Here is a 27,016-nt window from a genome sequence, read left to right as displayed (position 1 = left end):
GATCTGGTCTGCCGCTTTACAGACCTGTCCTGTCGATCTGGTCTGTTACTTTGTAGATCTGCCCTGTCACTCTGGTCTGTCGCTTTGGTGTACCGCTCTGCAGACCTGTCCTGTTGCTCTGGTCTGCCACTCTGCAGACTTGTCCTGTCGCTCTGCAGACCTGCCCTGTCGATTTGGCCTGTTGCTCTGCAGACCTGTTTTGCCGCTCTGGTCTGTCGATCTAGTCTGTCGTTCTACATACCTGCCTTGTCGATCTAGTCTGCCGCTTTGGTCTGCCGCTTTGCAGACCAACCTTGCCGCTCTGGTCTGCCCGCTCGGTGAATTAGTCTGATCTTCTACACGTTACATAAACCAATATCTATTGGCAGTCTGAGATTATCCGCTTAGGTCGTTTCGACTGTAAGTTGAATTTAATTTAGTGTAACTTAAATTCAACTAATACCCGTAAATTTCCGGCAACAGATTGTTTGTATTCCAACCTACATAATTTTTAATAAAATCTATGGACGACTTCTATTGTTTTTTTTAAAAAAATAATTTTTTTATAAATCTATAAATTTTTATAAAACCTCTCGATGACTTTTATTATTCTTTAAATAAAAAATTAATTTTAATTTTTAATTATAAGGAAAAAATAAATGAATTAGGAGCCATTTCCTTATTAAAAAAAGAGTGTTTGGTTTGTTTGTATTTTATTTTTTAAAAAAAAATCATATTTTTTAGAATTTTAGAAAATAATTTTTACATTTTTTCCATTTTCTTAAAAAATATTCTCTCTGTTTTTTAGAAAATGAATATAGAAAATATAAATTAAATGTATTTTTTATTTTTTTATAAAATAAAAAATAATATGAAAATATGGAGGGAGCTTCCTAATGATCGCCATACCAGTGAATTTCCACTTGGATATCCTTATGGCATTGGTTATGAGCTTCCATTGCTGATATGGCATGGGTAAGAGAGAGGAAGCTCTTTTGCTTTTGGACGGAGAGCGGCTCCTTATTTAGGGAGTCCTTCATGTTTTTCTTTTAATCAAAATATTTTTTTTATTTTAATTTTTTGAAAAATAAAAACTAAGGACTTGCTAGAAAGTGGGGAATCATAATTTTTTTTTTATAGTGCAGAGATTAGTGAGCATTTTAATTTTGATGTGGTGATGACGTGAGAACTCTTGGACCGTTGGAGAAGATCTTATTTAGTTTTGGTAATTTATCAAATTGCACCCTTTATTTATCTTTTCATTTTTTATTAATGTATTTTTTGGACAATACTTATGCAAGTGGATCATATGAAACTAACTAATTTCCAAATTAAATATAGCTCCACTTTTCATCATTCTATGATGAATTAGCTGTAAAACATACATTTCAAGCGATAACTAGAGGATTTCACAATGGCCAAGCTAAGTAAAGATACCTAACATAGATTAGTAAGGGATTAGGTCAAATTTCATGTTGATGCTTCATTAAATAAAGATGAGAGAGAGGAGGAGTTGGGTCTTTTTGAAAAAAAAAAAGAAATAAAAAATGTATAATTTGATTAATTATTATAAAAAGTTATCATCAGTTGTTTTAAATTAATCACAAAAGAAACGTGAAATTTCAAATTAACAACGTGAGTGATGCGGACTGACATGGGTTGAACAAGCAATTGATTCTATTAATTATTTTCCAACTTTGAAGTGTACCTCTCACTTACGCAAACTTAATAAACTTGTCTAAGCATAAAAACCCTCCAACCCATTTTATTTTTTATTCAAATTATTTGTGATTATAGTAGCTTTTGAAATCTTATTCAACTCAAATTATCAATAACATATTATAATAATTATTCATAGTTATTATAATACGTGCATGAGTTGCTCCCTGAGGCACAATCCAAAAAATAATTATCTACAGTGCACATTACTAAAAAAAAATATACATTAGTGATTTTATTAAAGAGAGATAATTTGAGTATTAAAAATGAGGTGAGGTGCTTGTTTTTTTTCGGATAATTAATGAAAAAAAAACTCTTTTATGTTTTTTTTTTTAAAATGTCTTTTTTATTTTAATCCAATTTATTTGGACTGCAATGTAAAAGAAGGATAAAAAAGGGGGAGAATATTATAAAGATGTATTTTTATCCTGATTTAAAAGGGTATTTCAAGGTGGGAAATTTTAATTTCTCAAAAGTAAGGGGCCAATGAAAGGAAAGAGATTCCAGAGAGATGGATAAAGCTTCGGGCACCACCACCTTTTGGTTTTTAAAGCCCTTCCTTCTTCCTTCTTCCTTCTTCCTTGCTATTTGCCTGCGGAGGAGGAGGAGGAGGAGGATAAAGAAAGAGAGAATTTTTAACAGCGCCGTCCGCCTCGACACCATCGGAGTCGATCAAGGGCGCGGGATCGTGATGTCGTCTCCGAGCAAGCGCCGCGAGATGGACCTCATGAAACTGTAGATCGCTACTTTGACCTAAAAATCTCATTTCCCCCCCTTTTTTTGTATCGATCCGCCCCCTTGTTGCGTATGCAGGATGATGGGCGACTATAAGGTGGAGATGCCGAATGACAAGATGCAAGTGTTCTTCGTGGACTTCCATGGTCCCAAAGAGAGTACGTCTTCTCCCATTGATAAGTTTTCGGATCTTCTCTGCTTTCTTGTTCCATGATGTTGTTTGTACAGAGGATTGAAGTCTTCATGATGACCCCTTTCAGGCATTTAGTGTTCATTTAGCTAATGTTCTTATTTGTTTAGACAAATTGATTTTAAGATTTTTGACATCGATCATGAGTTGCGAGTAAATAAGTTCTGAATTTTGTGATTTCTATCAAGATAAGATGGTTTTCTGTTTGAACTTTTGATAAGGCAGGCCTTTATCAAGGAGGCGTGTGGAGAGTAAGGGTGGAACTACCAGATGCTTATCCTTACAAGTCTCCCTCAATTGGCTTTGTTAATAAGATGTATCATCCTAACGTCGATGAGATGTAAATCCTTAATTCAGGACTCCTTTTTGCCGATGGATTTCTGTTGCATTAAACACTTCATTTGTTGATCCAATATCTCAGGTCTGGTTCGATTTGTTTGGATGTTATCAATCAAACTTGGAGTCCCATGTTTGGTATTGTGCTTGACTTATCTTGTTTGTTGTTGCAATGAAATACTCCACTTATCTTGTTGCTTCTTTCTCAGATCTTGTCAATGTATTCGAAGTGTTTCTTCCGCAACTCCTTCTATATCCGAATCCTTCAGATCCATTGAATGGGGAGGCTGCTGCGCTAATGTTGCATGATCAATCAGCTTATGAACAAAAAGTGAAAGGTAATTTTATTCTTAACCTGTAAGACTCTCAAGTTCAAGTTCTTGTTTGGAGATTTGACTTTCATCTGAATTTTCAATGATTCTATAGCACATGAACAATTAACAATGTGAATTTGATTCTTTGTATCCTTGAAGATGATGCATCATTATGAGATTACTTGAGCTCCCTAAATTATTTTAGAAATTTTTTGCTTACCACTGATTAGTCACTTATTGTCCTGTTTTCCTTCGTTGTCAGAATACTGCCGGCTATTCGCAAAGCCCGAGGACGTCGGTAATTCTCCAGAAGACGAATCAAGCGACGAAGAAATGATTGAAAATGAATATGATTCTAGTGATGAACAAATGTTAGGAAAACCCGACCCTTGATAATAGGGTTCACAGTTCCCTGCACATTGTTGCAGGGCGAAAAGAAATCAGATCATTTCATATGCCACATTGTAAATAAAAATACTCAACAATGAAATTATATATATATGGGGATTCTTTGAAATGACTTCTGATCAGAACCATGCAAATTAGGCCAAGAATCGAGATGAATTGGGAAATAGTGACTCTTATAAGGTGAGTGTTCCTCAAGTATGGAGCAAATTTGTGCTTTGTCATGGTGTCAGGTAACTAACAATTAGGAATAGTAATGGCTTTCTGGTGGAAAATCAGAATGTTTGAGAAATTGTTTCAATCTCTTGTTGTCTTTCTTTGTTGGTATAGCATACCTTAATATTGAGTTTATGATAAATTTTAGCGAAGCCATTGAATTCGATAGTATAAATAGAGAATCGTGAAATTTTAAATTTTTAATGTTGAAAGAAGATAAGGATATAATAAAAAAATGATATATATTTTTGGAGGTATGAAAGTTGTGAATGAACCGGAACTTTAGGGTTGACCTCGTCGTTTCCTTTCTATCATTCCACCGTGCCTCCAGTCCTAAAATAAATCTTAGGGCATCTCTAATGAAGGTTTGTGAGAGATTTCTAAAATTAAAAAGGTTGAAAAAAAATGGTTCGTGAGAGATTTTTAATATTAAAAAGGTTGAAAAAAAATTGAATCATTGTAGAGATGAGTTTGAGATTTATAGTTTAAGAGCAATAGTGAAAATTCAAACATATTTTTTTTTGTATCAAGTAATATGCATAGAGCTATGCAACTAATTATCATTGAGGATATTTCAATGAGTTTTTAAAAGCTCATTTAGAGCTTTAATGATTGAAGATGCCTTATACATGTTGATCCCCAAATCCATGTTTCATTCATCACGATCGAGAAAACCTAATTCTCACCTATCGCATCTGAATATCAACACCAGAAATCTCATTGCCTACCATTAAACCCTACCATGATTCGGAATTATTAGTTCGATGATTTTTGTAGGTCGATCCTTAACCTTAATCGTCCAAGACGATTACAATTCACGATTCGTCACGATTTAAGATTATTATATTAAAAAAAATTAAAATTATAAATTCATAGAATCGTTTATCATCATAAAAAAAAGGACAGCCCGGTGTACGAAGCTCCCGCCATGCGGGGTCCCGGTGAAGGATCCATTGTACACAGTCTTACCTTACTTTTTGCAAGAGACTGTTTCCAAGATTCGAACCCGTCACCTTTTGGTCACATGGTAATAACTTTACCAATGCGCAAAGACTCCCCTTCTTAAAAATAATCATATACCAAGAAAACTATTAATTAATTATTAAAAATTAACTAACACATAAAATTATTTATTATCCAACGATTATAAATTAACTAACAAATTGAATAATCATCTCCTTTACTCTTCTTTTAATTATTAAAAATAACAATATAATAAAAGAAAACTATTAATTAGTTATTAAACAATAAACTTGTTAGGTGCTACTTGAATTCTATTTTGTTTCCCTTTTCAAAAATTTGTACAAAAATAAAACTTTTCCTAGCAGCCCACTTACTCTACAGAAGTTAAACTTGGATCGCAAACAAAGCTTAACAATTTTAATCCAAGTTGTTCTTCAAAAGTTAAACTTGGATTGGAAACGGAACTTAACATTTTTACTCCAAGTTCAACCCATGTATTCTTCAGAAGTTAAAGGATATTACAGAAGTTGATTAAATATCTATTTGAAAGATTGACTTCCATGTTAAACATGGCGAGACACTTGGCCTTCTTGGGTATGAGATTATCCATCACTTCCTAGACAAAGTCTTTCAAAGAAATTGAATATTTAAACTTCTTACAGTAACCTTAGGTTTAACTATAGAGACCACAATAGAAACATATAATCGAAACACAAAATCGATAGCCTTTTGTGTTGGTATTTCAGGATCCATACAAAGAACACAAACTAATTATGCAGTGGAAACAAATAATTAGTTATATCTTTTGATTTGGAGGTAGGGGGGCCTGCCTGGGAGGAGGTCAAAGTGGTCAACACCCAGTAGACGTCCGACCGGGCGAATTACCTTCCTAATTAGCAGGAGGAATAGCCGATCCGACATCTCGACAGCTCGTCCTGACGCTGAGTTTCTGACGCTTATAAATTTGTTATGGCTTTATTATAAATTTTTTAAAAAATCAAAATTTGGGACGAACTTTGGAGTTTGTCCCAAAGTTTAAATATTTAAAATTTCATAATAAAATCATTCAAATATTAAAAACTAGACCTATAGAGCTCGGAATGACGCGGAACAAATTTCTATGCATTCGTATCGATCTTCTGATCATAATGATGACATGAAATAATTTTTTTAGCTAATATTTTGAGGCTTTTGAATTTTTGGAAATGAAAATTTTAATTGCTAATAAAAAAAATTAAAAACCTCCAAATATTGAGTGAAAAAAAATGTTTGGGCCCATCATTACGATCAGGAGATCGATACGAACGCATAGGAACTAGTTTCGTGTCATTCTGAGGTGTTCAGGTCATGCATCCGCATTTTTATGGCTTTATTCTGTAATTTTAAAAAAAGTCCAAATTTGGGACGAACTCGAAAGTTCGTCCTAGATCTGTGACGAACTTTGGAGTTCGTCCCAAAGTTTAAATATTTAAAAATTCATAATTAAATCATTCAAAAATTAAAAACTAGACCTATAGAGCTCGGAAAGACGCGGAACAAATTTCTATGCATTCGTATCGATCTTATGATCATAATGATGACAAGAAATAATTTTTTTAGCTAATATTTTGAGGCTTTTAAATTTTGAAAATGATTATTTTAATTGTTGATAAAAAAATTTATGAAACCCAAAATATTGAGTGGAAAAAATGTTTAGGGCCATCATTGCGATCAGGAGATCGATACGAACGCATAGGAACTAGTTTCGTGTCATTCTGAGGTGTCTAGGTCATGCATCCGTATTTTTATTGTTTAATTTTGTAATTTAAGAAAATAGAGATCTAGGACGAACTCCAAAATTCGTCCCAGATCTGGGGCGAACTCTGTAGTTCGTCCCAAACTGTAAATATTTGAAAATTCCAAAAAAATCTTTCAAAAAACAAAAACTAGACCTATAGTGCTCGGAATGACGCGGAACAAATTTCTTTGCATTCGTATCGATCTTCTGATCATTATGATGAAACGAAATTATTTTTTTACCTAATATTTTCGGGTTTTTAAATTTTTGAAAATGATTATTTTAATTGTTGATAAAAAAATTTATGAACCCGAAAATATAGAGTGGAAAAAATGTTTGGGGCCATAATTGCGATCAGGAGATCTATACGAACGCATAGGAACTAATTTTGTGTCATTCTGAGGTGTCTAGTTCATGCATACGTATTTTTATTGTTAAATTTTGTAATTTAAGAAAAAAATAGAGATCTGGGATGAACTCTGAAGTTCGTCCCAAACTGTAAATATTTGAAAATTTCAAAAAAAATCTTTCAAAAAATAAAAACTAGACCTATAGTGCTCGGAATGACACGGAACTAATTTCTATGCATTCGTATCGATCTTATGATCATAATGATGACACGAAATTATTTTTTTAGGTAATATTTTCAGGTTTTTAAATTTGTAAAAATTATTATTTTAATTGTTGATAAAAAAATTTATGAACCCCAAAATATAGAGTGGAAAAAATGTTTGGGGCCATCATTGCGATCGGGAGATCGATACGAACGCATAGGAACTAGTTTCGTGTCATTCTGCGGTGTCTTGGTCATGCATCCGTATTTTTATTGTTAAATTTTGTAATTTAAGAAAAATAGAGATCTGGGACGAACTCCAAAATTCGTCCCAGATCTGGGACAAACTCTGGAGTTCGTCCCAAAGTGTAAATATTAGAAAATTGGAAAAAAAATTTTCAACAAATAAAAACTAGACCTATAGAGCTCGGAATGACGCGGAACAAATTTATATGCATTCATATCGATCTTCTGATCATAATGATGAAACGAAATTATTTTTTTAGCTAATATTTTCGGGTTTTTTAATTTTTGAAAATGATTATTTTAATTGTTGATAAAAAAAATTTATGAACCCCAAAATATAGAGTGGAAAAAATGTTTGGGGCCATCATTGAGATCAGGAGATCGATACGAACGCATAGGACTAGTTTCGTGTCATTCTGAGGTGTCTAGGTCATGCATCCATATTTTTATTGTTTAATTTTGTAATTTAAGAAAATTAGAGATCTGGGATGAACTCCAAAATTCGTCCCAGATCTGGGACGAACTTTGTAGTTCGTCCCAAACTGTAAATATTAGAAAATTCTGAAAATATGTTTTAAAAAATAAAAACTAGACCTATAGATCTCGGAATGAAGTGGAACAAATTTCTATGCATTCGTATCGATCTTCTGATCATAATGATGACACGGAATAATTTTTTTAGCTAATATTTTCAGGTTTTTTAATTTTTGAAAATGATTATTTTAATTGTTGATAAAAAAATTTATGAACACCAAAATATTGAGTGGAAAAAATGTTTGGGGCCATCATTGCGATCGAGAGATCAATACGAACGCATAGGAACTAGTTTTGTGTCATTCTGAGGTGTCTAGGTCATGCATCTGTATTTTTATTGTTTAATTTTGTAATTTAAGAAAAATAGATATTTGGGACGAACTCTAAAATTCGTCCCAGATCTAGGAAGAACTATGGAGTTCGTCCCAAACTGTAAATATATGAAAATTCAAAAAAAAAATCTTTTAAAAAATAAAAACTTGACCTATAGAACTCAGAATTACGCGGAACAAATTTCTATGTGCTCGACGCTCGTATTGATCTCATGACCACATTAGTGAACTCGAAAACCCAATATAGTTAGCGATAATTAAATTGAAAATATCAAATTGATAGAACCTATGACTTGGTAAAAATAAGAGTTGTTTTGAATAAGGTAAAGTCATTTTGATATTAGAAAATTACGGATCTATTTTTGTTAAGAGGAAAAAATGTTTGAGGCCACTAATGTGTTCATGAGATCAATACAAGCACATGAAAATTTGTTCCATGTCATTCCGAGCTCTCTAGGCTAGTGTTTTTATTTTCGAAAGAATTTATTTTGAATTTTTAAGAAAATAGAGATTTGGGACGAACTCCAAAATTCGTCCCAAACTATAAATATTTGAAAATTTAAAAAAAATCTTTCAAAAAATAAAACTAGACCTATAGAGCTCAGAATGACGCGGAACAAATTTCTATGCATTCGTATCGATCTTATGATCATAATGATGACACGAAATTATTTTTTTAGCTTATATTTTCGGGGGTTTAAATTTGTAAAAATTATTATTTTAATTGTTGATAAAAAAATTTATGAACCCCAAAATATAGAGTGGAAAAAATGTTTGGGGCCATCATTGCGATCAGGAGATCGATACGAACGAATAGGAACTAGTTTCGTGTCATTCTGAGGTGTCTAGGTCATGCATCTGCATTTTTATTATTTAATTTTGTAATTTAAGAAAAATAGAGATCTGGGACGAACTCCAAAATTCGTTCCAGATCTGGGACGAACTCTGTTGTTCGTCCCAAACGGTAAATATTAGAAAATTAGAAAAAAAATATTTCTAAAAATAAAAACAAGACCTATAGAGCTCGGAATGACGCGGAACAAATTTCTATGCATTCGTATCGATCTTCTGATCATAATGATGACACGAAATAATTTTTTTAGCTAATATTTTTGGGTTTTTAATTTTTGAAAATGATTATTTTAATTGTTGATAAAAAAATTTATGAACCCCAAAATATAGAGTGGAAAAAATGTTTGGGTCCATTATTGCGATCGGGAGATCGATACGAATGCATAGTAACTAGTCTCGTGTCATTCTGAGGTGTCTAGGTCATGCATCTGTATTTTTATTGTTTAATTTTATAATTTAAGAAAAATAGAAATTTGGGACGAACTCTAAAATTCATCCCAGATCTGGGACGAACTATGGACTTCGTCCCAAACTGTAAATATATGAAAATTCAAAAAAAATCTTTTAAAAAATAAAAAATTGACCTATAGAACTCAGAATGGCGCGGAACAAATTTCTATGCGCTCGTATTGATCTCATGACCACATTAGTGAACTCGAAAACCCAATATAGTTAGCGATAATTAAATTGAAAATATCAAATTGATAGAACCTATGACCTGGTAATAATAAGAGTTGTTTTGAATAAGGTAAAGTCATTTTGATATTAGAAAATTACGGATCTATTTTTGTTAATTGGAAAAAATGTTTGAGGCCACTAATGTGTTCATGAGATCAATACGAGCACATGGAAATTTGTTCCATGTCATTCCGAGCTCTCTAGGCTAGTTTTTTATTTTCGAAAAAATTTATTTTGAATTTTTAAGAAAATAGAGATCTGGGACGAACTCCAAAGTTCGTCCCAGATCTAGGACGAACTTTGGAGTTCGTCCCAAACTATAAATATTTGAAATAAAAAAACTTTCAAAAAATAAAAACTAGACCTATAGAGCTCGGAATGACGCGAAACAAATTTCTATGCATTCGTATCGATCTTATGATCATAATGATGACACGAAATTATTTATTTAGCTTATATTTTCGGGTTTTTAAATTTGTAAGAATTATTATTTTAATTGTTGATAAAAAAATTTATGAACCCCAAAATATATAGTGGAAAAAATGTTTGGGGCCATCATTGCGATCGGGAGATCGATACGAACGCATAGGAACTAGTTTCGTGTCATTCTGCGGTGTCTTGGTCATGCATCCGTATTTTTATTGTTAAATTTTGTAATTTAAGAAAAATAGAGATCTGGGACGAACTCCAAAATTCGTCCCAGATCTGGGACAAACTCTGGAGTTCGTCCCAAAGTGTAAATATTAGAAAATTGGAAAAAAAATCTTTCAACAAATAAAAACTAGACCTATAGAGCTCGGAATGACGCGGAACAAATTTATATGCATTCATATCGATCTTCTGATCATAATGATGAAACGAAATTATTTTTTTAGCTAATATTTTCGGGTTTTTTAATTTTTGAAAATGATTATTTTAATTGTTGATAAAAAAAATTTATGAACCCCAAAATATAGAGTGGAAAAAAAGTTTGGGGCCATCATTGAGATCAGGAGATCAATACGAACGCATAGGACTAGTTTCGTGTCATTCTGAGGTGTCTAGGTCATGCATCCATATTTTTATTGTTTAATTTTGTAATTTAAGAAAATTAGAGATCTGGGATGAACTCCAAAATTCGTCCCAGATCTGGGACGAACTTTGTAGTTCGTCCCAAACTGTAAATATTAGAAAATTCTGAAAATATGTTTTAAAAAATAAAAACTAGACCTATAGATCTCGGAATGAAGTGGAACAAATTTCTATGCATTCGTATCGATCTTCTGATCATAATGAGGACACGGAATAATTTTTTTAGCTAATATTTTCTGGTTTTTTAATTTTTGAAAATGATTATTTTAATTGTTGATAAAAAAATTTATGGACACCAAAATATTGAGTGGAAAAAATGTTTGGGGCCATCATTGCGATCGAGAGATCAATACGAACGCATAGGAACTAGTTTTGTATCATTCTGAGGTGTCTAGGTCATGCATCTGTATTTTTATTGTTTAATTTTGTAATTTAAGAAAAATAGATATTTGGGACGAACTCTAAAATTCGTCCCAGATCTAGGAAGAACTATGGAGTTCGTCCCAAACTGTAAATATATGAAAATTCAAAAAAAAAATCTTTTAAAAAATAAAAACTTGACCTATAGAACTCAGAATTACGCGGAACAAATTTCTATGTGCTCGACGCTCGTATTGATCTCATGACCACATTAGTGAACTCGAAAACCCAATATAGTTAGCGATAATTAAATTGAAAATATCAAATTGATAGAACCTATGACTTGGTAAAAATAAGAGTTGTTTTGAATAAGGTAAAGTCATTTTGATATTAGAAAATTACGGATCTATTTTTGTTAAGAGGAAAAAATGTTTGAGGCCACTAATGTGTTCATGAGATCAATACAAGCACATGAAAATTTGTTCCATGTCATTCCGAGCTCTCTAGGCTAGTGTTTTTATTTTCGAAAGAATTTATTTTGAATTTTTAAGAAAATAGAGATTTGGGACGAACTCCAAAATTCGTCCCAAACTATAAATATTTGAAAATTAAAAAAAAATCTTTCAAAAAATAAAACTAGACCTATAGAGCTCAGAATGACGCGGAACAAATTTCTATGCATTCGTATCGATCTTATGATCATAATGATGACACGAAATTATATTTTTAGCTTATATTTTCGGGGGTTTAAATTTGTAAAAATTATTATTTAATTGTTGATAAAAAAATTTATGAACCCCAAAATATAGAGTGGAAAAAATGTTTGGGGCCATCATTGCGATCAGGAGATCGATACGAACGAATAGGAACTAGTTTCGTGTCATTCTGAGGTGTCTAGGTCATGCATCTGCATTTTTATTATTTAATTTTGTAATTTAAGAAAAATAGAGATCTGGGACGAACTCCAAAATTCGTTCTAGATCTGGGACGAACTCTGTTGTTCGTCCCAAACGGTAAATATTAGAAAATTAGAAAAAAAATATTTCTAAAAATAAAAACTAGACCTATAGAGCTCGGAATGACGCGGAACAAATTTCTATGCATTCGTATCGATCTTCTGATCATAATGATGACACGAAATAATTTTTTTAGCTAATATTTTTGGGTTTTTAATTTTTGAAAATGATTATTTTAATTGTTGATAAAAAAATTTATGAACCCCAAAATATAGAGTGGAAAAAATGTTTGGGTCCATTATTGCGATCGGGAGATCGATACGAATGCATAGGAACTAGTTTCGTGTCATTCTGAGGTGTCTAGGTCATGCATCTGTATTTTTATTGTTTAATTTTATAATTTAAGAAAAATAGAAATTTGGGACGAACTCTAAAATTCGTCCCAGATCTGGGACGAACTATGGACTTCGTCCCAAACTGTAAATATATGAAAATTCAAAAAAAATCTTTTAAAAAATAAAAACTTGACCTTTAGAACTCAGAATGGCGCGGAACAAATTTCTATGCCCTCGTATTGATCTCATGACCACATTAGTGAACTCGAAAACCCAATATAGTTAGCGATAATTAAATTGAAAATATCAAATTGATAGAACCTATGAGTTGGTAATAATAAGAGTTGTTTTGAATAAGGTAAAGTCATTTTGATATTAGAAAATTACGGATCTATTTTTGTTAATTGGAAAAAATGTTTGAGGCCACTAATGTGTTCATGAGATCAATATGAGCAAATGGAAATTTGTTCCATGTCATTCCGAACTCTCTAGGCTAGTTTTTTATTTTCAAAAATTTATTTTGAATTTTTAAGAAAATAGAGATCTGGGACGAACTCCAAAGTTCGTCCCAGATCTGGGACGAACTCTGGAGTTCGTCCCAAACTATAAATATTTGAAATAAAAAAACTTTCAAAAAATAAAAACTAGACCTATAGAGCTCGGAATGACGCGAAACAAATTTCTATGCATTCGTATCGATCTTATGATCATAATGATGACACGAAATTATTTTTTTAGCTTATATTTTCGGGGGTTTAAATTTGTAAGAATTATTATTTTAATTGTTGATAAAAAAATTTATGAACCCCAAAATATATAGTGGAAAAAATGTTTGGGGCCATCATTGTGATCGGGAGATCGATACGAACGCATAGGAACTAGTTTCGTGTCATTCTGCGGTGTCTTGGTCATGCATCCGTATTTTTATTGTTAAATTTTGTAATTTAAGAAAAATAGAGATCTGGGACGAACTCCAAAATTCGTCCCAGATCTGGGACAAACTCTGGAGTTCGTCCCAAAGTGTAAATATTAGAAAATTGGAAAAAAAATCTTTCAACAAATAAAAACTAGACCTATAGAGCTCGGAATTACGCGGAACAAATTTATATGCATTCATATCGATCTTCTGATCATAATGATGAAACGAAATTATTTTTTTAGCTAATATTTTCGGGTTTTTTAATTTTTGAAAATGATTATTTTAATTGTTGATAAAAAAAATTTATGAACCCCAAAATATAGAGTGGAAAAAAAGTTTGGGGCCATCATTGAGATCAGGAAATCGATACGAACGCATAGGACTAGTTTCGTGTCATTCTGAGGTGTCTAGGTCATGCATCCATATTTTTATTGTTTAATTTTGTAATTTAAGAAAATTAGAGATCTGGGATGAACTCCAAAATTCGTCCCAGATCTGGGACGAACTTTGTAGTTCGTCCCAAACTGTAAATATTAGAAAATTCTGAAAATATGTTTTAAAAAATAAAAACTAGACCTATAGATCTCGGAATGAAGTGGAACAAATTTCTATGCATTCGTATCGATCTTCTGATCATAATGCTGACACGGAATAATTTTTTTAGCTAATATTTTCTGGTTTTTTAATTTTTGAAAATGATTATTTTAATTGTTGATAAAAAAATTTATGAACCCCAAAATATTGAGTGGAAAAAATGTTTGGGGCCATCATTGCGATCGGGAGATAAATACGAACGCATAGAAACTAGTTTTGTGTCATTCTGAGGTGTCTAGGTCATGCATCTGTATTTTTATTGTTTAATTTTGTAATTTAAGAAAAATAGATATTTGGGACGAACTCTAAAATTCGTCCCAGATCTAGGACGAACTATGGAGTTCGTCCCAAACTGTAAATATATGAAAATTCAAAAAAAAAATCTTTTAAAAAATAAAAACTTGACCTATAGAACTCAGAATTACGCGGAACAAATTTCTATGCGCTCGTATTGATCTCATGACCACATTAGTGAACTCGAAAACCCAATATAGTTAGCGATAATTAAATTGAAAATATCAAATTGATAGAACCTATGACTTGGTAAAAATAAGAGTTGTTTTGAATAAGGTAAAGTCATTTTGATATTAGAAAATTACGGATCTATTTTTGTTAAGAGGAAAAAATGTTTGAGGCCACTAATGTGTTCATGAGATCAATACAAGCACATGAAAATTTGTTCCATGTCATTCCGAGCTCTCTAGGCTAGTGTTTTTATTTTCGAAAGAATTTATTTTGAATTTTTAAGAAAATAGAGATCTGGGACGAACTCCAAAATTCGTCCCAAACTATAAATATTTGAAAATTAAAAAAAATCTTTCAAAAATAAAACTAGACCTATAGAGCTCAGAATGACGCGGAACAAATTTCTATGCATTCGTATCGATCTTATGATCATAATGATGACACGAAATTATTTTTTTAGCTTATATTTTCGGGGGTTTAAATTTGTAAAAATTATTATTTTAATTGTTGATAAAAAAAATTTATGAACCCCAAAATATAGAGTGGAAAAAATGTTTGGGGCCATCATTGCGATCAGGAGATCGATACGAACGAATAGGAACTAGTTTCGTATCATTCTGAGGTGTCTAGGTCATGCATCTGTATTTTTATTATTTAATTTTGTAATTTTAAGAAAAATAGAGATCTGGGACGAACTCCAAAATTCGTTCCAGATCTGGGACGAACTCTGTTGTTCATCCCAAACGGTAAATATTAGAAAATTAGAAAAAAAATATTTCTAAAAAATATCCAAGCTGAGATTCGAACCACGAACTCCAGCCAAAACAAATCTCACGCGCAACCTCCTGACCAACTGTGCAAGCAGGCGACGCTAATCATGAAAAGAGCGGAAAATATTTATATGGTAGTAGATAACAAGAACCCTAGGTATAATAAAAGAGAGAACTTAAGTGATTTCGGGAAAAACCTAATCCCTATCTTCCTCTCCCGACGGCGTTCTTCCGCTCGGGCGAAACCACAGCAAGGAGTTAAGGCTCCTCTTCCGGTGGCCGGCCAAGGGGTTGTTTTGTGAGATCTTCACATCTACGAATCCCTCTCGTCGAAGAGGACACGCGGACGCAAAGGAGTTGTCGAGGAGGCACTTCTCCGGAAACCCTAGAATTATTCTCGTCGGCTGTAAGTCCAAGAAAAACCTAAGGTAAGTTGCTACTCACCTGCAGTAGAGTAGTTCCGAATTCCGATTTTGTGTTTTCTTCGAGTTTTCGGAATGAATTGTACAAAATTTGTGATTTGTTAGGGATTTGGTCTTCTTGATGACTTTCGGATTAGGTGGTAGAGATTTGTGAATTATGAGGTTTACTGCCGTGGTTTTCATCAGGAAGTTGAGAAGAGGATTTAAATTAATTTGGGCATGTAGTTTAGTTTATTTCTGGTTGAATTGATGTGGCTGCCGTGTACCTCAAAGAAGGGAGCTTTCTGTTCGAAGCATATCACAGGAAGTAGTGTTTTCTTTCTGGTGCTTGCTGCCGTGAACCCTAAAGAAAAAAAGAGGATAATTGGTTTAGACAGGGAGTTGGTTCTGTAATTGGTTTATAACTCTGCACTTTGTAATTGGTGTTTGTTTACAGAATTAGGAGTTGTTAGAGGTTAAGAGTAGCAAGTGCTTTTGGTTTTTCCTTCTGTACAGCATTAGGATGGCTTGAAATTTAAGAGCAATAAGTGTTCCTTGTTTTCTTGCTTTCGGTTTTTCCTTCTGTACAGCATTAGGATGGCTTGGAATTTAAGAGTAGCTAGTGTGCTTTGTTTTCCTTGCTTCGGATTTTTTCTGTACAGCATTATTTTAGTAGATGGCATTCCTTTTTGCTTGAGCTAATTGCCTTGTAGTAGGGCTGAACAGGAGGAATTGTAGAGGTTTCGGCTTGTTCTTTTGATACTTGCTTCCATGAAACTTAATTCAGAATTTGTTAGATTTGGATATGAACAAATAGTTTTAGTTTTATTTCTTAAAGCATGTAATTTAATATAGTGCAGATTTTGAGAGCTTATAGTGCAGTTTCCTTTATAGTTTATAGTGCAGAATTTAATTAAGTTAGTATGCAGAATTGTGTTAGCTTAATATGCAGAATTTTAGTGTGCAGATTTTATTAAGCATTAGTGTGCATATTTTATTAAGTATTAGAGTGCAGATTTTATTAAGCATTAGTGTGCAAATTTTTACTAGCATAGTATGCAGAATTTTAATTAGTATAGTATGCAGATTTATTTTATTTAAACTGCAGTTTTGGAACTTCTCAAGCACAGCAGATTTAGTTTGTTTAAGTATTCAATTTCAGTTTGTTTAAGCATTCAATTCTAGGTTGTTTAAGCACTCACATTTCAGTTTTGTAAGAAGCAATCTTTTATTAGAAGTATTAACAAGAACAAGTATTTTACTTGAACAAGTATAAGAAAGATAAAAAAAAGAAAGAAATAGGTCAAGACCTTAAGTAGATCCAAAAGTCAAGACTTTAGGGATTTTTGGCACACAAGGTGCTTGTTAAAATGCCAAGGCATTTAAAGAAGAAATAATTAAGATAATCAGATATTTTACTTTGAAGAGGCTAGTACCCGACTTCCAAGGTTGTCGTTAAACAAATCTAGGTGTCCAATTCCAAGGTCTTGGCCCTGGTAGACCAAGGTCTGCTCTTTTAGGATTGGTGGCTCGCTACCCCAACCTATTAGGGAACGCGCATAAGATGGTACTACGCCTCTGCCCAAGAGAAGTTGATTATTATTATTTTGAAGTATTAAAGTATAAGTTTTAAACAAGTGAAATAAAAGAATAAGTTTTAAATGATGACTATTTAGATGGGACTCCATGAGTGCTTCTCGATTTATCTTGATCGCCAATGAAAAACTATTGTGGGATAAACTGATTACCTTCAAAATTCAACGGTTAAAATAATGAGATATATTGATTAAAAAAATTGATTAAGAATGATTATGCTAAATATAATTTAATGGCTATAATGATTTTATTAGTTATTTTTCACATGGTCTTTTTTTATGACATGTATTTAAATGAAAGCTTCGATACAATCATAAATTTGTCATGTGACGAGGTGGTGATAAGTTTGAATCGTGAAAATAATTTTTTATAATGCAATCTAAGATTATATTTAATTAATTCAATATAATGTGACCTTTATTTGAGACTTTATATGAATGACAGTTTCATATATATTGGGTTGTTTAAACATATAATATGGATTTTCATTTAGCTCTTTTTTACCACACGGTGGCAAATCTCCCTTGGCCAAAATACAACAATAAAAGATAAGACAGTATGTTTATGTACCTAGGGTTTTATTCTCAGATAGGATAGTATTAAATTCATCGTGCTCGAACTACTAAGACTGTTGGGTTGCCAAGTCAGAAGTCGCTATGGCTTCGAATTTATCCGATGGATAAATTAGGATATGTCGCACACACATAGGATTAGTCGAACTTAAAAGGTCTAAATACCTGGATTAAAAAAAGAACGGTTACAAATTATTTTTTGAATTATAAAGAATTTGTTTTGTTTATTTATCATGAATTTTTATATTTTATTTTAAATGTATCATAATATTTAAATTTTTTTGCAAATGATTTTTTTTAATTTTAAATATACTCTATAATAAATTTGTATATATTTTTTATATTAAATGATAATTGGACAAAAAGGATAAATTATGACGGTTTATAATATTGAAAGAAAAAACAATCAAACCCGGTTCGATTCAATGGAGCCATACCCACAAGAAATGTAAAGGGTTTATGTTCCTCGCACTTCCTTTTGCCCTTTGCAGTCATCGCCGCCTCCTATATCCAGTCCCACTCCATTCCTGCCGGAGGTAGTCGCCGACGAGTGGTGGAAGCCTACGAATCCTCTCCTCTCGCCTCTCAGTTTCGTAGTCTTGATCCAGATCGCCCACTCCACTCCTGCCGGAGGTAGTCGCAACAACTAGCAAGCAAGGAAGCTCAAAGGTAAACCCTAAACTTTTTTCCCTGCTCAACAAAGAAGATGGAGACGCGGTCGCTCGCGCTGCCCAGCGAAGCAGCCTCCCGAGCGGTCGTTGCTGCCAGGAAGAGACGCAGCCGCTCGCGAAGCAACCACTGCCCCACCGGCCGCCAGGCAACGACGCGGCTGCTCGCGAAGCGGCCGCTGCCCTGCCAGGAAGAGACGTGGTCTCTCGCGAGTCGGCCGCGAAACCAGTTTTCGAGTCCAAATCGATTTAGCAAATATATTCAAAGAGAAGATCAAAATTATTCTGAGCGGGATTTAGTAGTTACATGAACTGAATTCTTTTTCTCTGTTGTTATTTTCCTATTTGGTTTCTGCCTTTATGCGATGTGTTCATCTTTGAGCTTCCTGCAGCCGATTTTTCCACCTTGCATAATTTTGTTCAAACCATCATCTGTGTTTAGCTCTTTTTCGCCCTCCATTCATGAGAGCATAAATATTCTTCCTTCACTGCTGCTACCTAAATGCTATTTTTCTATAATCCATAATTTGTACTATTTTAATAACCCCTGTAGAGATGCTGCTATGTCTATCATATTTCTTGTTTTTTCTATGATAGATTGCTTAAGTTGTGTATCATCAGTATTTGATTGTTATATGAAATGGACTGCAATCATGCTCACACACTGACTTAGTTTTAATAAGTTGGATCTCTCTTTCAACAGGATAATAGTTTTCATTGGAACTGCAATCCGTAGTGTAAGAGCAACTAACCTCACCACACTGTTACTATTTATATTCATGATTAGGCAGTGGCATAGTTTGATGATCAATCTAGCTTTTAAACATTGGCAGGAAGCATTTGAATCCTATTGGCATCTTCCTCCATAGACATTATTGACTATCTGCATTTCCTTCATCTCCCTCACTGCATGATTCTTGACATCATTGTCATGAAGCGCCTCAGGTTTTTTCTAAGATTTCGGATCATTCTTGTGCAGTTAATGATCTGTTTGAGGTTGAGAGTGCCACCGTAGAACTTGAATAACACATTTTACTAATTCACTTGCATACACTCATCACTATGGTATCAAATTCTCCCTCAATTCATGGTGTTAATGAACATCTTCTTGGGACACAATACTCTCTTGTTGATGTCCAGGTTCCTTTATTCTCCCTCTAGCCTCTCAGTTGCATGAAAAGCCAAGATAACTAGTTGTTCTTAACAGCCACATAGAGACTTCTCATATTCCTAGAGCCTCCAATAGCGATCTATTGAGCTCGAATGAGAACTCTTTCTGTTATTATCTTGCTGTGATTGTGACTAACAACTGCAGTTCTGATAGAATTTGTGATTCATCATGCATCTTGACCGTGATTTATATGAATAGTTTTGTGTTGTTGTGATTTGCACTGTAATCTTCTGTGGTCGAATGTTGTATATCTGTGATTTAGTAAACAATGGGGATCAGGTCATGAGGCCATGTGTATCACAGAAGGTCTTTCAATATGAGATCCTTATAGCAAATACCAAATAGTTGGGACTTCGAAAGTTCGATGATGATGTTTCTTCTTATTAAGATTTTAGGTTCATTTTTCTGCTTGTTGTACTGTTTTGTGGTCCCTCGCTGGACTAGGGATATATCGTGGTAAAATCTCAATTTTGACTATCATTATGAATGATCATTTATTTTTTACCTCATTCGCCTATTGTAAGCTATATTAATCACAAGGAGACTTATGATTGATTTTGATTCTGGTTTTTTAATGAATAATAATACATCTGAATTGTTCATTTTGATAATGCTTTGATCTATGAATTAAAATTCTGTACAAATTACAAAGGTCCTTAGAAGTTTCATATATCACAGTTTTATCATTAAATATTCAAGATGATGTTTTAGTTGAATTTCTATTACATACATATTTGTTGTATACCTGAGCAATAATCATGATCTTCAAGCTATGTTTGTCCCAACTATTTGAGTCTGTTACATGGATCTTATTCCAAATAAGCATTGTAGTATATAGTCAAGGTAGTAGTGGTATGGTATAAAGATTTTTTTTTATTATATATAAATGAATAAATAAATAACCAAGATGTAGTTGAGAGCTAAAATCCATTAGATCTTATTTGATCAGAGTTTTCAAGTTTTTTTTTTTCACTATGCTATATCATCATTTGTTCCAGATTCAATGGAGGAATATGAAGTTTGCCTATCTTGTTTTTTTACATCTTAAGCTTCAATGTGGTCATGGTCCAGAAAGTAGATTAACAATTGTAGCTTCCACCTGTAGCCATAATCTTTTCAGTTTGGAGTGTGATTTTTTATGTGAAGTATGTAGATCTTAGTTGGCCATGAGAATTTCCAAGATGAACTTTGATTCCAAATGTTGAAATTCAAACTGAGAGGAAATAAAATGTTACTGAATTAATGGTTCTGGCTGGAAGTAAATTACACGTCTGACATTGATTCATTACATTGTCTTTTAATAACAGGACTGCTTTGTAATCATCTGTATGACGTTACACAACAACTGCTTACGTGCTTAAAGCTGCTTATTACTAATGCTGGTTAATGCTTAAATGTCAAAAACTTGAGAACTTAAGAATTATTTCAATTTCTTTTTTTCTGATATGGCCATGCTTTTAGGCCCTGGGCATTGGTAGCTTGCTCACCAAGTAGATAATTTTGTAATGCAAACCAAAGTCATCTGTTCCTTTCTTAGCTACGAACTGAGATTCTAAGCTATTTCTGACTTTGTGCTTTGTCATCTTATATTTTGAATAGATGGGTAAAGCAAAGGGTGGATCAATATTCATACGGTTGGTCTCCGCTGCTGGCACCGGTTTTTTCTACGTGAAGCGAAAGAATCCCCGAAAGATGACAGAAAAGCTCGAGTTCCGCAAGTATGATCCACGAGTGAATCAACACGTTCTCTTTACCGAGGCAAAGATGAAATGATACCCTACTACTAAATTGCAACGTCCACTCTTATTGCATTATTCTCTCCTTTGCTAATCACTTCCACCGATCATTACTGTTGTGGAATGTTTACTTTGTTCTGCCTAAATCTTGTTTGAGCATTGAGTGTCTCTCATCCTATATGTGTGAATCCATTTAGTAATATTTCTTTTGAAGGATTTGAATTGTTTTGATTGGTTCTCTTTAGATTTTCAAGTAGTTATTAAATTCTTTGATATTAGAAATTCATCATATTCATTTATATCCATGGTAATCTTCTTTTGGTCCCTTGCCCTTTTTATGGTTGTAGATTTCGGTTTAGGCGGCTGCCTAGGCGCTAGGTGGTTTTTAACCGAATTGAAAATCCTCTAATTGGTTAAAGTAGGTGCCACTATTTATGTACGATCCTAAGCGTCGAATAAGTTACCTTTTCACTTTAGGCGCTGCCTAAATGAACCGGCGGTTTTTATTTTTTCTAATTTTTGTCCAAAATGATTTCGTTTTGGTTCACTTTGGTTTTTTTAAAATACTTATAGTCCAAAATGATACTGTTTTGGATCATTTAGTAGCATAATTCTCAACCGTCCAAAAAACGTAAATATTAGTATTGAAATACTAAAAAATATTTTCAAATTATTTATAATTATAAATAATATTAATATTATTAATACTGAAATTAAAAATATATGTATAAATAATTTAAAAATACTAGAGCGTGCTAAGTGCCAGTCGGACATCTGACTAGTGCCTAGCACTTTCGACAACATTAGTCCTTTTCTCATTTATTGTATTGCCTTATAATTGATTTATTGGTAAGAAGCTACTTAGGGTATACACAATTGAACTTTTTTTTTTTAGCTAGTTTCTATGTTTTCTCTTTAATACGTGTCACAGAATATTAACTTTTTTTTGGCTAGCTCCTATATTTTCTCTTTAATACATATCATAGAATATTAAGAACATCCATAGTGAGAGTTGTTTTAGATCTCCTGAGCTGACAGCAAGGGAAAAACTCCCTTCATAGTAGAGGGAAATCTCCTGAGTTGACAGCAGGGGAAAAAGCTCCCTCCATGCTAGAGGGAGGTTTTTCCCTTTAATCGAAGGTCTTAAACTATTTCATCCTTTTGTGGGGGTCACATAAAAATCCCAAAAATCTTCAAATCATTGGAGATGCTCTTAGAGCCTCCATGATAATGGGAGCTCTCACAATTTTCTTAATGTCATATCAGTTCCATTTCAAAAATAAAAAAATTTATTCATTTTTTTAGTATTAATTTTTTTTAATGGATTCCATATTATATATATATATATATATATATATATATTTCAATTCTCAGTTATATTATCCATTATATATAATTAAAGTTTTATAAATACATAATTTTTAATAAAATCTTTGGAAGGCTTTTATTATTCTTTAAATAAAAAATTAAATTTTAATTTTTAATTATAAGAAAAAAAATAAATGAATTAGGAGCCATTTCCTGATTAAAAAAATTTGTTTGGTTTGTTTGTATTTTGTTTTTATTTTTTTAAAAAAAATCATTTTTTTTAATTTTTAGAAAATATTTTTAACGAATTTTTTGTTTTCTTAGAAAATATTTCTTTTATAAAATGCGCCTAGAAAATATAAATTATATTTATTTTTTATTTTTTTTTAAAAAAACTAATATGAAAAATATAAACCAAACATTCAATATTCTTAGAGCATCAGTTAGGAACTTCCATCAATGATGTGCTATGGGTAAGAGAGAAAAATAATAATCCCAGTTAGTCTCATTCTAGGGTGATCGGTCCGGTCTCACGGAAATTTTCTACCGATCACCAGGGTAAATCGGGAAGCGCACGCGACGACCAGCTCAGAAGCCCAACATCCTTTGATTACGCCCTTCCATTTGAAGAAAAATTTCTGCAAATACGCTGTAGCTGGGGTTCGAATCCCGGGTATCTGAGAGACAATTTGGATGTCCTATTACGGTACCATGGCCCCGGGGATGCTATGGGTAAGAGAGAGGAGCTCCTTCAGATGGAGAGCGACTCCTTATTTAGGGAGTCGTTCATGCTTTTTTTATTAATCAAAATATTTTTTTTTATTTTAATTTTTAAAAAATAAAAACAAAGGAGGCTGTCATGACCATTCGATCGATAAAGGAACACGGGGATACGGAAATCTCAGGATAGGATCTGATTTCTTCATGGATAGTTGGAGAAGATATTTTGGTAATTTATCAAATTGCATCCTTTATTTATCTTTTCATTTTTTATTAATATATTTTTTGGACAATACTTATGCAAGTGGATCATATGAAACTAACTAATTTCCAAATTAAATATAGCTCCACTTTTCATCATTCTATGATGAATTAGCTGTAAAACATACATTTCAATCGATAACTAGAGGAATTCAGAATGGCCAAGCTAAGTAAAGATACCTAACATAGATTAGTAATGGATTAGGTCAAATTTCATGTTGATGCTTCATTATTTGTGAGTATAGTAGCTTTTGAAATCTTATTCAACTCAAATTATCAATAACATATTAGAATAATTATTCATAGTTATTATAATACGTGCATGAGTAGCTCCCTGAGGCACAATCCAAAAAAATAATTATCTACAGTGCACATTATATACTGAATTACTAAGAAAATTATATATAATACGTGCATTAGTGGTTTTATTAAAGAGAGATAATTTGAGTATTAAAAATGAGGTGAGATGCTTGTTTTTTTTTTCGGATAATTAATGAAAAAAATACTCTTTGATGTTTTTTTAAAAAATGTCTTTTTTTATTTTAATCCAATTTATTTGGACTGAAATGTCAAAGAAGAATAAAAAAGGGGGAGAATATTATAAAGATATATTTTTATCCTGATTTAGAAAGGGTATTTTAAGGTGGGAAAATTTAATTACTCAAAAGTAAGGGGCCAATAGAAGAAAAGAGATTCCAGAGAAATGGATAAAGCTTCGGGCGCCACCGCCTTTTGGTTTTTAAAGCCCTTCTTCCTTTTTCCTTGCTCTTTCCCTGCGGCGGAGTAGGATAAAGAAAGAGAGAATTTTTAACAGCGCCGTCCGCCTCGACACCATCGGAGTCGATCAAGGGCGCGGGATCGTGATGTCGTCTCCGAGCAAGCGCCGCGAGATGGACCTCATGAAACTGTAGATCGCTACTTTGACCAAAAAATCTCATTTCCCCCCCTTTTTTTTTGTATCGATCCGCCCCCTTGTTGCGTATGCAGGATGATGGGCGACTATAAGGTGGAGATGCCGAATGACAAGATGCAAGTGTTCTTCGTGGACTTCCATGGTCCCAAAGAGAGTACGTCTTCTCCCATTGATAAGTTTTCGGATCTTCTCTGCTTTCTTGTTCCATGATGTTGTTTGTACAGAGGATTGAAGTCTTCATGACGACCCCTTTCAGGCATTTAGTGTTCATTTAGCTAATGTTCTTATTTGTTTAGACAAATTGATTTTAAGATTTTTGACATCGATCATGAGTTGCGAGTAAATAAGTTCTGAATTTTGTGATTTCTATCAAGATAAGATGGTTTTCTGTTTGAACTTTTGATAAGGCAGGCCTTTATCAAGGAGGCGTGTGGAGAGTAAGGGTGGAACTACCAGATGCTTATCCTTACAAGTCTCCCTCAATTGGCTTTGTTAATAAGATGTATCATCCTAACGTCGATGAGATGTAAATCCTTAATTCAGGACTCCTTTTTGCCGATGGATTTCTGTTGCATTAAACACTTCATTTGTTGATCCAATATCTCAGGTCTGGTTCGATTTGTTTGGATGTTATCAATCAAACTTGGAGTCCCATGTTTGGTATTGTGCTTGACTTATCTTGTTTGTTGTTGCAATGAAATACTCCACTTATCTTGTTGCTTCTTTCTCAGATCTTGTCAATGTATTCGAAGTGTTTCTTCCGCAACTCCTTCTATATCCGAATCCTTCAGATCCATTGAATGGGGAGGCTGCTGCGCTAATGTTGCATGATCAATCAGCTTATGAACAAAAAGTGAAAGGTAATTTTATTCTTCACCTGTAAGACTCTCAAGTTCAAGTTCTTGTTTGGAGATTTGACTTTCATCTGAATTTTCAATGATTCTATAGCACATGAACAATTAACAATGTGAATTTGATTCTTTGTATCCTTGAAGATGATGCATCATTATGAGATTACTTGAGCTCCCTAAATTATTGTAGAAATTTTTTGCTTACCACTGATTAGTCACTTATTGTCCTGTTTTCCTTCGTTGTCAGAATACTGCCGGCTATTCGCAAAGCCCGAGGACGTCGGTAATTCTCCAGAAGACCAATCAAGCGACGAAGAAATGATTGAAAATGAATATGATTCTAGTGATGAACAAATGTTAGGAAAACCCGACCCTTGATAATAGGGTTCACTGTCCCTGCACATTGTTGCAGGGCGAAAAGAAATCAGATCATTTCATATGCCACATTGTAAATAAAAATACTCAACAATGAAATTATATATATATGGGGATTCTTTGAAATGACTTCTGATCAGAACCATGCAAATTAGGCCAAGAATCGAGATGAATTGGGAAATAGTGACTCTTATAAGGTGAGTGTTCCTCGAGTATGGAGCAAATTTGTGCTTTGTCATGGTGTCAGGTAACTAACAATTAGGAATAGTAATGGCTTTCTGGTGGAAAATCAGAATGTTTGAGAAATTGTTTCAATCTCTTGTTGTCTTTCTTTGTTGGTATAGCATACCTTAATATTGAGTTTATGATAAATTTTAGCGAAGCCATTGAATTCGATAGTATAAATAGAGAATCGTGATTTTTTAAATTTTTAATGTTGAAAGAAGAGAAGGATATAATAAAAAATATGATGTATATTTTTGGAGTTATGAAAGTTGTGAATGAACGGGAACTTTAGGGTTGACCTCGTCGTTTCCTTTCTATCATTCCACCGTGCCTCCAGTCCTAAAATAAATCTTAGGGCATCTTTAATGTAGGTTTGTGAGAGATTTCTAAAATTAAAAAAGTTGGGAAAAAAATTTGAATGATTCCACCGTGCCTCCAGTCTTAAAATAAATCTCAAAGCATTTCTAATGTAGGTTTGCGAGAGATTTTTAAAATTAAAAATGTTGGAAAAAAAATTTGAACCATTGTAGAGGTGAAGTTTGAGATTTATAGTTTAAGTGTAGTAGTGAAAACTCAAAGTTATTCGTTTGTATCGAAATTGATGTAATATACATAGAGTTATGTAACTACATATTATGAATTAGATCATAAAAAAATTCACTTAGAACTTTAATCATTGGGGATTAATTCGACCCTACCGTTAAGGACACTACCCTCACCCCTCACAGGAGATGGGCCCCACTGACTCCTCCGGGTGGGCCCCTCCCACCCCTTGAAGGGTGAGGGCAGTGTCCTTAAGGTTAGAATCCAGTTAACCATCATTGTCGATGTTTCAATGAATTTTTAAAAGCTCATTTAGAGCTTTAACGATTGAAGATGCCCTATACTTGTTGACCCCCAAATCCATTTTTCATTCATCA

The 27,016-nt window shown here is 33.1% G+C and overlaps 1 protein-coding gene across 4 annotated transcripts; it reads left to right on the top strand.

The window, feature by feature from the left end:
- The first annotated feature begins 2,199 nt into the window (after positions 1-2,199).
- On the top strand, positions 2,200-26,002 carry LOC121980768 (ubiquitin-conjugating enzyme E2-23 kDa-like). 4 transcript variants are annotated; one of them, XM_042532970.1, is made up of 7 exons: positions 2,201-2,313; positions 24,520-24,639; positions 24,720-24,799; positions 25,057-25,171; positions 25,253-25,305; positions 25,377-25,505; positions 25,744-26,002. In XM_042532970.1, the coding sequence occupies exons 1-7, from the start codon at positions 2,210-2,212 to the stop codon at positions 25,872-25,874; spliced, it is 732 nt and encodes a 243-aa protein (XP_042388904.1). In that variant the 5' UTR covers positions 2,201-2,209; the 3' UTR covers positions 25,875-26,002. The 4 variants fall into 4 exon arrangements, with proteins under 4 accessions (XP_042388903.1, XP_042388904.1, XP_042388905.1 ...); XM_042532969.1 differs by lacking the exons at positions 24,520-24,639; positions 24,720-24,799; positions 25,057-25,171; ... (1 more) ...; positions 25,377-25,505; positions 25,744-26,002 and adding exons at positions 2,512-2,591; positions 2,849-2,963; positions 3,045-3,097; positions 3,169-3,297; positions 3,536-3,979 and having other exon boundaries at positions 2,200-2,433; XM_042532971.1 differs by lacking the exons at positions 2,201-2,313; positions 24,520-24,639; positions 24,720-24,799; ... (2 more) ...; positions 25,377-25,505; positions 25,744-26,002 and adding exons at positions 2,390-2,433; positions 2,512-2,591; positions 2,845-2,963; ... (1 more) ...; positions 3,169-3,297; positions 3,536-3,979.
- The last annotated feature ends 1,014 nt before the right edge of the window (positions 26,003-27,016 follow it).

The sequence above is a fragment of the Zingiber officinale genome, chromosome 5A (genome assembly GCF_018446385.1).
Source record: "Zingiber officinale cultivar Zhangliang chromosome 5A, Zo_v1.1, whole genome shotgun sequence".
Lineage (NCBI taxonomy): Eukaryota > Viridiplantae > Streptophyta > Magnoliopsida > Zingiberales > Zingiberaceae > Zingiber > Zingiber officinale.
The sequence above is the reverse complement of the archived record's forward strand: the minus strand, read 5'-3'. Positions and strand labels throughout refer to the sequence as shown.

Bases quoted from the DNA above. Each gene is read 5' to 3' on its own strand.
- LOC121980768 (XM_042532970.1), top strand. From the start codon at position 2,210: ATGGATAAAGCTTCGGGCACCACCACCTTTTGGTTTTTAAAGCCCTTC. The intron at 2,314-24,519 runs GATAAAGAAAGA...GCGGCGGAGTAG, and splicing joins CGGAGGAGGAGGAGGAGGAG to GATAAAGAAAGAGAGAATTT. The intron at 25,506-25,743 runs GTAATTTTATTC...CTTCGTTGTCAG, and splicing joins TTATGAACAAAAAGTGAAAG to AATACTGCCGGCTATTCGCA.